Raw genomic sequence first — 12,683 nt, 5'->3', positions numbered from 1 at the left:
AGCGGCTGCTGTCGGGCCCTTGGAAGGACGGGCGGTGCCGAGGCGCGGGTGCCCGGCCCCGGGTGCCCGCCGGGGATGCTCGCTGCGGCCACGGGCAGCGCCGGCCGGCCGGGGCGACACCGCCGCCCTCCTCGCTGCTGCCGCTGCCGCTTTCTGCAGGGAGCCCGCTGCGGAGCACAACGCAGACCCCGGCAGGGCGGTGCCGTGCGGGCTCCGGAGGCGGAACAGATGCAGAAGACGAGGCGGGCACGGAAGCAAATTCACGGGCGCCGTTCTGGAGGCTGCAAGGCTTCTGGAAGCGGAGCCCGGGGGGCGGGAGGATTCACACAGTATTGCTCGGGAAACGCTGAATCACGCCGGGCCGGGCGGCCAAGGCCGCGCCGCGGCGGCACCGCCGATAGGGCCGCGCCGTGTGGGCTGAGCCCGGCCCGGCCCGGCAGCGCCGCCCCCGCCGCTCCCTGCGCGCTGCGACCGCGGGGCACGCCCGGCCCGGCCCGGCCCGGCCGCTGCTCCCGCCCCTGCCGCCGAGGGGTGCCACAAAATCCTCGAGCGGGCCCCCTCGCAGCCCTTGTGGCGCCGCATTCTGCTTGGCCGCCGTGTGCCGGCTCCTTCTCGTAGGACGAGGATGCGGGGCCTGGTGCTCGCTGCGTTCCTGCTGCAGAGCATCGGCGGCTCGGGCGCGTTCGCCGCAGGGAGGAGGAATGTGGACCCCGAAACGAACATGAACATCGTGAGTGGCGCGGCCGCGGCGAGGAGAGCCCGAGCCTTGTCTGGGGGCTGCGGCCGGGCAGGGGAGGCTGGGCGAGCTGGGCAGCGCGGGGAGAGCCCCGGCCCATTCAGCCACCTGCCAGCGGCCAGCCCGCCGCTGCAGCCGCTCGCACCCAAGGATTACACGTCCTCTTTCTCTACTCCTCCTTCTAGCTCTTCTTGGTCCGCTGTTGCCTATATTTGTTCTTTCTCTCACATTTTTTCTGACGCAGACCCGTGGGTTTTTGCTAGCGGCTCTTTGCGACTGTCTTTCGGAACCGCTGTAAAAGCGGATGTTCGTGGAGCACGGTGAAGTTCCGAGCACCCTGCTCCTGGTTTCTCACCCACGACTGCTTTTCTCCCCATTTGGGATATACTCTCTTAACTTTGTTCTCCTTCTGCTACAGTAGCTAACTCCTCAAATATTTCCTGTTGGTAGCCGATAAGTTGCTTTTTCCTCTGCCCTATCTGAACTGTGCCAGTGTTTCACATGTGTGAGAAGATGCTTCAAGATAGAAATGCTTAAGGTGCATAAGACTAGAAGTGCTTGGATCATGTAAATACAATTTAAAGGTCTGAAAATAATAATTTAGTCTAAGACTAATCGCATTGAAATAACACTTAGCCTTAAAATAATTTTGGAATGTTAATGTCACTGTGAATAATTAAAGACATATTTAAAAGAAACAGCATGCTTAATTCTTCTCCTCTTCCTTGCCCAACAGTCTAAGAGAAGAACTCTGATCGTGTCTTGCATTTCTTAGATTTTCTCAAGGCATGGTTTGTGTCATAAAACCAATGACATAGCAAGTTCACTGCCCTAGTGGAGCTGCATCAAAATAAAATAACATAAAGCCCAAGACATAAGAGACGAGAAATGAAACCTAATAATGAAACCATAGCATTTAACAGGTGTGAGGATTTTTATTATTATTTTCCTATTTGCTTTGACACCAAAGTCACTTAAAAGCTCTGCAGTGGGCATAAGTTTTGAGGAGAAAGGTAAGAAGTGGCTCATCCTTCTCTCCTTCCATTTGCTGCAGTGGTGCCAGTGACTCTCTTCTGTCTTCACTTTTATGTTACTTGTTTTCTTGAGAGCAGACAGTTTCAATTTTTGTCTGACAAATCTGGCTCTTGGTGTTTTGCCCTGTTACCATAATCTCCTTTTCAACACTACATCTTCTTTCTCTCTGTAAGCACCATGTGGCTGGGACAGTCTAGGGAATCCTTGCAGGTTCCTAGGATTCAGTCGGGCTGGTTCCTAGGATTCAGTCTGGCTAGTCCTGAGTCTGTACTGAGATGTCTCATTAAGAAAATCTGCCTGATCGGCAGATGGCATATTACTACCAGACCCTTTAATTACACATTCCAGTCTTTAGAAGAAACCCAGGGTAGCCTATGTCAGTGGACTGAGGAGCCTGGCAGTCTGGTTCTAAGATGGTTTCTTTTCTCTCCTCAGAGTGAAATTATTACCTTCAGAGGGTACCCTAGTGAGGAATATGAAGTGACAACAGAAGATGGATATATTCTATCCATTAACAGAATACCTTATGGAAGAAAAGGCCGTGAAGGAAGTGAAGGTAAGATTTATGTCTGTTTGGGAAAAGAAAACATGAAAATGCTATCTTTGCATTATAAAACTTTTGTTCCTGTAACAATTCAGAAGAAGATTAAGGACTACTGTGGTTTAAGACCATGGAGGAGATGCAGGGGTTGTACAGGTGAGGAGGCAGGGGACAGAGAGAATGGTGGTAATAGTGGTAAGCTCAAAATTACGAGGAAGCAATATGGGCAAAGGCTTTTGTGAGGACTGAATGATAGAATGCTTTAAAAATGAGACAGATGTGAAGAAGAGAGACACATACCTTTTGACTTGCTATCCTCACACACTGTGTGTGGAATTAACAATGTCTGTGCAGTGGCTGAATTTGTTCTCAGTCTTGCCACTATGCCTTACGAAAGCTCCTACAGCCATTCATATAACAGCAGCCATTTGCATAGAAGTTACACGTTCTAAGGATTGCCTCAGAATACTTTGGACTGAAAAAATCCTAGGCTTACAGGTAAAAAACATGAAGCTCCCAAAAGAAATTTATGATTGTCCTATAGCCTTGGGTGTGAACGAGACCTGTGGAAAAACCCTCTCCCCTGTCAAAGGCCAAGCAACAGCCTTCCTGAGCTTATCTCTTGGTTTTTAGGAGTTAGGATGTTTGCACTGTCTGTTGTCTTTCACAAGGAATGTGTAAAGATCAGTGCATGGATGAGCCCCATCAAAACTGGCAGGTGTCTTTGTATTTAATTTCAGAGATGCCCACAGGAAAAAGGCTGCCTTTGTACCTGCTGATTTTGTTGAATCCTTCATTGATGACATAAGTAAACAGAAGTTTCCTGACTTCTGGGAATTCTCCACATACCCCTTGCCACACCCTCGACCCCAAGTTCATGTTTTGCAGAGTGCTTCAATTTGAGAAAACAAGGATTACTGACCACATTTGTGGAAGAATGAGCTTCTGGGAGAATGAAGATTTCAAAGTTCATGTTGATCTTAAGTTTTTATAGACTTGGTATCTTTCTGAGGAAAGATACCAATGATGTGTTACTGCTGACTTAGCATATCTATGCCGTATTTTTCTTTTGCAATACCTTCATAATGTGAATAGAATTCCTTGGAATTATGTATCACATGATGTTTTGGAACAAAGCCCACCATTCTTCAGGGAAAAAAAAAAGGGAAAATGTACAGAGAACCTAAAAGCAAAACATCAAGGAGTTTTTGTTTTACTAGTAAAAACCCCTAAAACAACTGCATAACATGGGTGATAAGGGTGTGGAAGTAAATCTGTCTTCATCTTCTTGGGTCTGTAGTGAAGAGGACAAAATGTTGTGTGCAGAGAGGGTAGTTTAAGGACCCACCTTTTTTATTTCCCCTCTGAAGTTTTTAGGATCCTAGGTGATAAAAAGTCATTATTATTATCCAAGTCAGTTTGTCATATGATTGTGCAGTTCACGTGGAGGAGATCTGGTGACTGCTTGGTAAAGTGAAAAAGGAACTGGCAGATATTGGAGGTTAATATGAGAACAGAATTAAAGCATTAAGGCAGTTAAACAGTTTTCCCCTTCCAATGTTACGAAACAAGCAATAGCAGCTTGAGAGAGCCTGTTTTTCAAAAATTCAGAAGTTGGTTGATCTGAGTTTAGTAAAAGGGAAGAAGGTGCCAATGGGAAGTGGAACATTACTAAAAACAAATTCAATGTGAGGCTTGACAGTCCTGTTTATAACACAGTAAAGTATTAGTGCAGCAGAGCAAACAGTTATGTTGAACTGTACTGTCACCAGTGCCAGCTGGGCACTGCTGGACACTTGCTCTGCTTGCCTGGACAGTATGCCATGTGGGTTTTTTAACAAAGTGGGAAAAGCAGGCACTCAAAAGGTTCCTTGCCACAAGTATAAAGATTTCCAGAAAAGGGGAGTATTGTTAATTTGGAATACGAAACTTGCAGCAAACATTTATGGACATGACCTGTGATGGATGATATAGGTGACTGGAAGTTATGGTTTATCTGTTTCTGCTGAAAGATCCAAGTCTAAATTATCAATGGAGGAAGTACTGTGTGAGTCTGTATCATGGCAAAGTGATGTGTCACTGGAGGAGGTAAATAACTGAGTAATCTCTGGCATTGAGCTGGTTGTCATGTTACCTGTTTTCAGTTTTTAGAGCAGAAGTAAAAGCCAAAACACCTGTGCTACTGTATGAACCAGAGATAGGTCTTTGTAGTTTTTGAAGGCCTTTTTTCTCCTGAGGGATAAGATGTTAATTGATTTTCTTTGTGTAGAAGCAGGAACTTTCAATTTTTAAATCTGTATTTCACATAGAGGTGCCATTCCCTTTTCAGGATGGGGAAGTTAAGAGAGTCTTCTTAAATTCTACCTGTGTCTTAACTGTGGTTCTTATAACTCGTTGAATTAAGGAGAGAAAGTCCTCTGAAACACAGATTCCTTTGTTGGCTATTGAACTGCTCTTCAGGTTCTGCCAGAGCTTTAGTGATGGAAGGGTGTTGCACAGAGATAATACCAGTACCAGTTGCAGAGATTTCCACAGCTCAGCACAGTAGTTTGGCACTGCTTTGACTGGAAAACAAAGACCTCAGTAGCACATATGTGGGAATGCCTTCCCCGCATGTGGGGGCAGGGCAAAGTTTGTAAGTATTAAAACTCCCACTGTGTTTGGGCCACTTTTCTGAGTCTGTGATCTTGAAACAGTTGTAAGGGCTAGTTGTATTTTTCTTGTAGCTCCTGCTTTTCTCATGTTTATTTATGGCACACTTGTCTGTTTTAAACTTCAAGTTTTGAAACTAAGGAGTTGCTAGTTTAAAGCTCTTAATGATAAAAAGTAGCTTTTTGTGAAAAAGCATGTGATTTCATGGCACTATGACCATTATACAAATTGCTGTTCTTAGTAGATTAAGTCAAGTAGATGAAATGCTCAAGTGCAAATCTAAAACAGGCTTTCAATAGCTCACTTGAATTATTCTTGCGTAGGCAATGCCTAATGAACAAGAATCTATCAAAACCACTTTCTTTTTCAGGTCCAAGGCCTGCTGTGTTTCTGCAGCATGGTTTGCTTGCAGATGCCAGCAACTGGATCACAAACTTGGATTACAACAGCCTTGGCTTTATGCTGGCAGATGCTGGCTATGATGTGTGGCTGGGAAACAGCAGAGGGAACACCTGGTCCAGGAAACACACACACTTCACGGTGAAGCAGGAAGAATTCTGGGTTTTCAGGTATCCTTGTTTTGCTACTGAGTCCCATTGTAAACTGGCAGGATATTTTTTCTGGTTACATGTGGTGTCACACATGTAACCAGATGAGGGACAGTAAAGGGGAGTTTTGAGATCAGTTTGGTGTGCTGAAACTCCTAGGTGGTCAGTAGAAAATCGAAAACTCGATCATCAGAGTTCTGTTTAATCCAAAAGAAGCTTTTCTTTAAGTCCACACAACAGATCTTTGCAGGAAAGCTCTGTGCAGCTGTTCCTCACTATTTCTTACACAACTGACTTTCTGTCTTTGCTTTGTAGCTTTGATGAAATGGCTAAATATGACATTCCAGCCTCAGTGGACTTTGTTTTGAAGAAAACTGGCCAGGAACAAGTATTTTACATTGGCCATTCACAGGGCACCACAATGGGTATGTGGAGAGATGCATTTATTAGAATATATTGTGTTTGAAATGGTATCAAGTTCCACATATGTGTTTTAGTGATTAAAAACTAGGGCACTTGAAAACTACTGCTTTTGGCTTTTAGTGGCTTTTTGGAATATTAGCATGAAAATGAAAAGAAGGATCTTTCAGTGTTTATTTAAAAGTGGAAAGCTGTTGGACTGATCGAAGTCACAGCTAGCTGGCAGCACAGCTTCTATTAAAAAAAAATACAATGAATTATTCATAGTAAAATTAGACTCATCAGACACGGAGAATAAAGATTCCAATTTCCAGAATATTTTGCTTCATGTAAGGCCTGGCTCATGAGCTTTAGACCTTCTTGTAAAAGAAGGGTTAGTAAGCATTAAATTGCTTTCTGGAAGAAAGCAAGTCCTCTGAATTACTGTGTTTAATTCGGGCTTTGTAGTAACTAGGTTAATTTATGTTATTTAACCTAATCCTAGATACTGTAATATAGTTAAACTATTAATCTAAAAATACTTTTGCACACTTTCTCATAGATTTTCTATAGAAATTCTACCAGGTAATATTCTTATCTAACTTGTGTCACTGAGGTTTGTTAATTGTTCTTATATTATTTACAGCTTTTGTTGCTTTTTCAACTTTGCCACAGCTGGCTAAGAAAATCAAAATGTTCTTTGCCTTGGCACCAGTAGCTACTGTCAAGTTTGCCACTAGCCCTCTGGTAAAATTGGGATTGTTTCCTGACATGCTGCTCAAGGTTTGTATTTGAGTGTAAATGTTTCAAGCCAAATGAGGTACGCCCCTTTCTATCTGAAAATAGCATAGGAAAGAATGCTAATAGCTGTGGATTAGAGAGTAACATATGATAAGGGTTCTGGGTCAGTTTTACCATAATGATGCTATTGACGTCAGCAGTGTCTTCTGTAGCTTTATTACTGTCTAGTGAGACAATTTGCATCAGTTTAAAGTTGAATTTTAAAATTACAGTTTAATAGGTGGAATAAAATCGTTATTACATTTACATGTTTCTAGAATTTAAGCTAGGAAAATCATATGATTAACTAGTCACTATGTTTTAGAAGAGTTGTACAATATCTTCATATAGAATACAGTTCATGAATTGCCCATGAACTTTAACAGATTTGTTTCACAATCAGCCATTTAGTATTGGAAGAGGATCCTTCAGAGGGTGATTAAGAGTAACAGCTTTATTTAGATGCTGTGAATCATCCTCTGGAGGAGTTCACCTCTTCCCCATTAACATCAAGAGGAATGAGCAGGCTGCAGTAAGTGCCTGAAGTCAGACATTGTGAACACCCTGCTGTGTGTCATTTTTAACCATCACTTTTCTTTCCACCACCCATGGAGATTCCCACACAGAGCTGTTTGTTCTGTAACATAAACCCCCTTCTGATCTAGCTTGTACTGATTTAAAGTCTGTCTGTAGTATTAGTTCGTTGCTCTAAAGGCAGTTAACATAAAAGCAACACTAATCATTGTGATCTCCTGTTCCTTGCATAATGGACTTTGTCTAATGAGACTAGCAGCTGATCAGTGCCTTGTGCAGATGTTCATGTTGTGCTCAGGAACTTGATTCTCACTGTGACTTGCAAAAAACTGGAGTGCAGGGAGAACCTGACAGTGACAAACCCGTGGGTCAGTCATCTCTTTAAAGAACTGTGTCACTTTTAAGGAAGTTTTCATTGGGACATTTTAAAATCCTTGAACATTTTAAAAATACCCATCAAGAGGAAGAGGTCACCACATCTCATGCAATTTGTTTTTGTCTTATGGTTTGAAGAGAGGAAGTTGCAAGTACAAAGCCATTTAAAATTAGTAGGCAGAGCTTAACATACTTTACCCTTAAACAATCTGATGACAAAAAGCTGTACAATATAACTGTAAATTATTGAATTAAAAATTTATTTGAATTTGAGGTTAGGTTTGAAATTCTTGCAAGATTTTCCCATGTTCCATTTTCCATGTTCCAAGAAGTTCCCATGTACTCTTTGTGGGGTTAACGTACTGCACCATTTGTAGCAGAAGCACTAACCATGACAACACTGATAAGGAGATCAATGATTTTCATGTGACACACCTGTCACCAGTGCAAATGCAAATAATTACCTCAATAGTGTTGTAGTATAAAAACTGATAATAGGTCATTCTGTGCAATTACATGTTTGTCTTATGTGTTTGCTTTTTGTAGGACATGTTTGGAAAGAAACAATTCCTGCCTCAGAATTTCTTGCTGAAGTGGCTTGCTACCCATGTTTGCACCCACAGAATACTCGATGACCTTTGTGGCAACCTATTCTTTCTTCTCTGTGGTTTTAATGAGAGAAACTTGAATATGGTGTGTTCTAGTGACTTTCTTTAATAGATAAGTTATTGGGATCTCTAACACAATTTTGACTGAATATATAAAAAATACTTCAGAGATACCATTATTAGGTTTCAAATTCAGCTTGAGAGTTCTGTTGTTCAATGCAGTTAATCCCCCAAATGTTTTACTTCTTACCTCATCTGTATGTATGTATGGCTCCAGTTAACTTTTGTTTATAACAGTTTTAAGTGGAATGGAATAGTTTGTTTGTTGTTCAGGAAGCAACAATGGGTAGAAGTGATGCCCTGTGAGGAGGAATAAACCATGTTAATGATCTTGTTGCAGAGCCGAGTGGATGTGTATTCAACACACTGCCCTGCGGGAACATCTGTACAAAACATGATCCACTGGAGCCAGGTAGGGTTTCCAGAATCTAAAGTGCCCGTGACTCTGGTTTGTTTGTAGAATATTGATGTGTCTGATATTTAAGTGAAATAAAATGTCAAAATATATGTGCAGCCTAGCCCAAGTGAAATTTGGAACTACCAAAAGTTAGAATGGCAGCTGTTCACTGCAGCTGCTTCCATGATAAGGATTTATGGTGGTTCACTGCTCTTCTGTATTTCTTTGAAAATATTCTAACTGGAAGTACCTCAACCAACAAAAAGTACTGCAAAGTACTGCAGAATAACTAACTTTAGAGAGATGCTGTAAGGAGTATTTGTTTCCCTTTTAACAAACCCTGTTTTGATTACAGGTTGTATTTTTAGCCACTGAAAAGCAGCAGGTTTTCTGTTCTGTTCTGTTTGGCTTCATTTTATATTTTGTTAGTATATTTTGATGTTTGTCTCAGTGCACAGTTTCATGCCTGTGATGCTGTTGTGCCTGAAGCTCCGTCAGCAGGCTGACAAGTGAGACATTTCCCATGGAATCAGTGGTCAGTGCTACTTGTGATCTCGTAGCTGGATTTGGTCACCTCATCAGAGGCAATGTGTTCTACTGTACACAGCTGTTGAAGGGTTGGCTCTGAAAGAAATGTGTGAAGATTATTTTTTTCCATATCCCTGTTATATAAACTTGTTTCTGAAAAAATAGTAGATGGTAAATTATGCAGAATAGGCTTGCTAAGAAAGCTCCCTACCTTATTCATACAAATTTAGATATCAAGGTAAATATTTCAGAAGTAAACATGGACCTGCCACATCCTGGCTTTGGATACATTTGGATACATACATGTTTTCCTTAATCTTTTCTACCATTGCTATGAGAGAGTGTGAAATCTTAAGGGACAAAGTCTAATGGTATTGAATGTTAATGTTTTCCATTCCTGTGACACTGGGTAAAGCAGTGACACTTGTCCTTGTTAGTATTTGGCATTCTACTGTTTCTTGTGTAGGTTGCCTGTTCTCCAGATGACTACACTTTTTAGCTCTTCTGGTAGTAGTGTTGCAGTTCTTTGTATGTGTATTTTTTATTTCCAGGCTGTGAGGACTGGGGAACTCAAAGCTTATGACTGGGGAAGCAAAGCTGCAAATATGGCTCACTATAACCAGGTAGACATCTTTTACATCTATAATTCTAGAGTGTCACAGAAAATAGTCCTTGGGCACTTCTCTAGGTGCTGTATTTATGCTGCACACTAAAGAGCTGTTGGTGTTATCCAGTAACCAGACTGGAGATCTGCTTTTTCCAAAACAACAACAATAGAAACCAGCTGGGACTGTAGAGCTCAGAGGTAGTCCTAAGTCAATGTAGGGTTCACATTTGGATATGAAGCTGTGGTGGCTCACACTTTCTTGAGGGTAAGTCCTGCCAGTCTAGATCATGAGATCCCCCTGCACTTCTTATCATAAGGCACAGGCTGTCAGTTCATGTGTATTGTTTATATTTAGTCTGTTTAGTCTCCGTGCATTTTTGTTTCTAAATTGCTGTGTACAATGCCAAAAATATTTTGTCCCTTGTCTCTTAGAGACTGCAAAATACTGCAGTATCATACTTTCAGAGTAGCAGTCATTTCTGGCCCTAGATTAGAGTTGAAATACCTTGAATGGGATGCATTTTCACATTCTCTGAGGTCCTACTAGCCTGATGTCTTTGTAAACTCCTCAAAACTCATCTTTACTGCTGCACATATAATATTGCAGGGCTCTTGCAGTTAATTTTTGGTTGAGCCAGGACTCATCTCTAGCTGTCCAAGAGTAAAAATGAGTATTGACACATTCTTGCAGTTGCTAGTATGTTACATTGGCTGTGTAAGATCCTACTGAAGATTTTTTTTCTAATGCTTTGTTTTCACTTTCCCTCTCCTCAGTCTACTCCCCCTTTCTACAAAATAAAAGAGATGACTGTACCAACTGCAGTGTGGACTGGTGGACAGGACTGGCTGGCAGACCCAAAGGATGTTGCTATGCTGCTCACTCAGATCACCAATTTGGTTTACCATAAAAACATTCCAGAGTGGGAACATTTGGATTTCATCTGGGGCCTTGATGCACCTTACCGCATGTATAATGAAATAATTAACATGATTAGGAAGTTATCCGTAGACTGACATGGGTGTTAGTTCACCAGGAATTTGTCAGTTTTTGGAAAATACACTTTTCTGGCAGTAATGCTACATTGCTTAGGACGATGCATTTTTAAAATGCCAGCAATGACTACTAAATTGGATTAATATTTGGTTGTTTTTTCTCAGTATTATTTCTCTCTCTTCACAGTATTTTGCTTATTTTGCACACAGTGGCATGGTACTCAAAACACAGCAGTAGGATCCAGCACAAAAAGAGTATGTCATGTGCACATAAATTTAGTCACCTGTCTGAAAGACAAATTAGACAAGTTAGTCCATTCAGCACCTCAGGTGCTTGACACTTATAACAAGTGTTTCACTGTGCGTAAAACACAGCCATTTCTCAGTATGTGGCCATTTCTAACTACCTTTGAGAAGTACTTCTTGTACTGCAGTGACCTATTTGGTGCAGGCACTTTACAAAGCACTTAGTGACTTTTTGCTGTGGTATTATTTTAGCCAATCACATAAAATCAGATTACTTCCCTTTTCAATATTGCCCTGAAGAACTGCAGTGAAGCCAGAGAAATCACTGTCAGTTAAAATCTCCAATTTTGGGACTGATTCATTGCTGCATTTTCTTGCTTTGATGGTGTCCCTGAAGCCTTCAGTGTTTCACATACCAGCTGTGGATAGAGGTCACAATTCGCCCTGGCAGATTCCTGGAACAAGAGTAATGTTCAAACAAAACCACTTTCAGTTAACTTTGTCAATAGGTTGTGGCTTTCAAGGAGAGTGATGTAACATGCTTGTGTTTTGCACTGACCACTAACTAGAAAACAAGCTCCCCCAGTCTGCTGCTGGTGAGAGAAGAGCCAAAGCATTAATTCTACAGCTTGAGTGACTTAATTTCTGTGGACTTTTCCCCTTAATCATCTGCTGCATTGAAGATCTGTTTACTTCTTAACCACTTAGAGGGTGCTCCCCACCATTGTGTTCAGGAACTAAATAACAGCCTGGAGAAGCCTGACAGTATTACAGCAGCTCGGTTTGTCTGCTTCAAACTGGGGCTAAGACCCATTTAATGGGCAAGAGGATTCACATCTGCCTCAGGAGGCTGACTCTTGGGCTCTTTCCATTGACTGTGCAGAGGACTTTGGTTTCTCTGAGGTGCATCAAAGTTCTGTGCCAAATGAACAATCTCCAGAGTCAGTTGCCTGAGTCCAGATGATAATTTCTGTGCCATAGTTGGATTCAACTCAGATTTGTTCAGTAATCCCAACAGGATAAAGAGCCTTTCTACATGTCATAGGAAATAATGCATTTTAAATTGAGGTAAACTTATTTTGTAAAAAAAATAAAAATAAAAAAAATTGCAGAAATAGACACAGATTGTAAATTAGGACTTGTTTCTTTGGGTATTTTTTTTAATTCCTAATTCAGACTCAGGGAATTCTCAGGTGTTGTTTAGGGATGAAGTGGTTCATTGATTGATGAGACTTTGGGCTTTTGTAAAGCACAGCCAGATGTGCTTTACTTTGCTGTGCTGAAGGGAAGCTTCTGTAGGAATCCAGGGTGGCTAATTTAACAGTTGTGAGGGTATGTGGTATGGCAAGAGCCATGTGCATCATGTTTATTAAGCTTGAGCTATTTCAATAAACATGAGACCTGCTTGGAGTTTGGAGTGGTGTGCTGTTTCACTTCCTGTTTCACGAATGCATGGGAATCTTTGGGACAGAATTCAGTCAAGCCAAGTCTGTTTTTTCCAACTATTAATCCATAGAACAAGTACAGAAAAAAAGAATACAGTAAAAAAAGTAAAATAGCTAAGCTTCTATTATACTTTTTCCCTGAAAGCAGCTTTTCTCAAGCTTAAAAGATATTCTTATTTAGGTAGACTTATCTGAGACT

General features: G+C 41.6%; 1 protein-coding gene across 1 annotated transcript; it reads left to right on the top strand.

Moving 5' to 3' along the window:
- The first annotated feature begins 483 nt into the window (after positions 1 to 483).
- LIPA (lipase A, lysosomal acid type) lies at positions 484 to 12,449 on the top strand. Its single transcript, XM_038141571.1, has 9 exons — positions 484 to 730; positions 2,207 to 2,327; positions 5,335 to 5,533; positions 5,828 to 5,937; positions 6,558 to 6,694; positions 8,147 to 8,293; positions 8,609 to 8,680; positions 9,745 to 9,816; positions 10,575 to 12,449. Exons 1-9 carry the CDS (start codon positions 626 to 628, stop codon positions 10,812 to 10,814), a joined length of 1,203 nt encoding a protein of 400 aa, XP_037997499.1. The 5' UTR covers positions 484 to 625; the 3' UTR covers positions 10,815 to 12,449.
- The last annotated feature ends 234 nt before the right edge of the window (positions 12,450 to 12,683 follow it).

This window comes from Motacilla alba, chromosome 6 (assembly GCF_015832195.1).
Source record: "Motacilla alba alba isolate MOTALB_02 chromosome 6, Motacilla_alba_V1.0_pri, whole genome shotgun sequence".
Lineage (NCBI taxonomy): Eukaryota > Metazoa > Chordata > Aves > Passeriformes > Motacillidae > Motacilla > Motacilla alba.
Note: the sequence above shows the minus strand (reverse complement) of the source record. Positions and strands in the feature narration are given on the sequence as shown.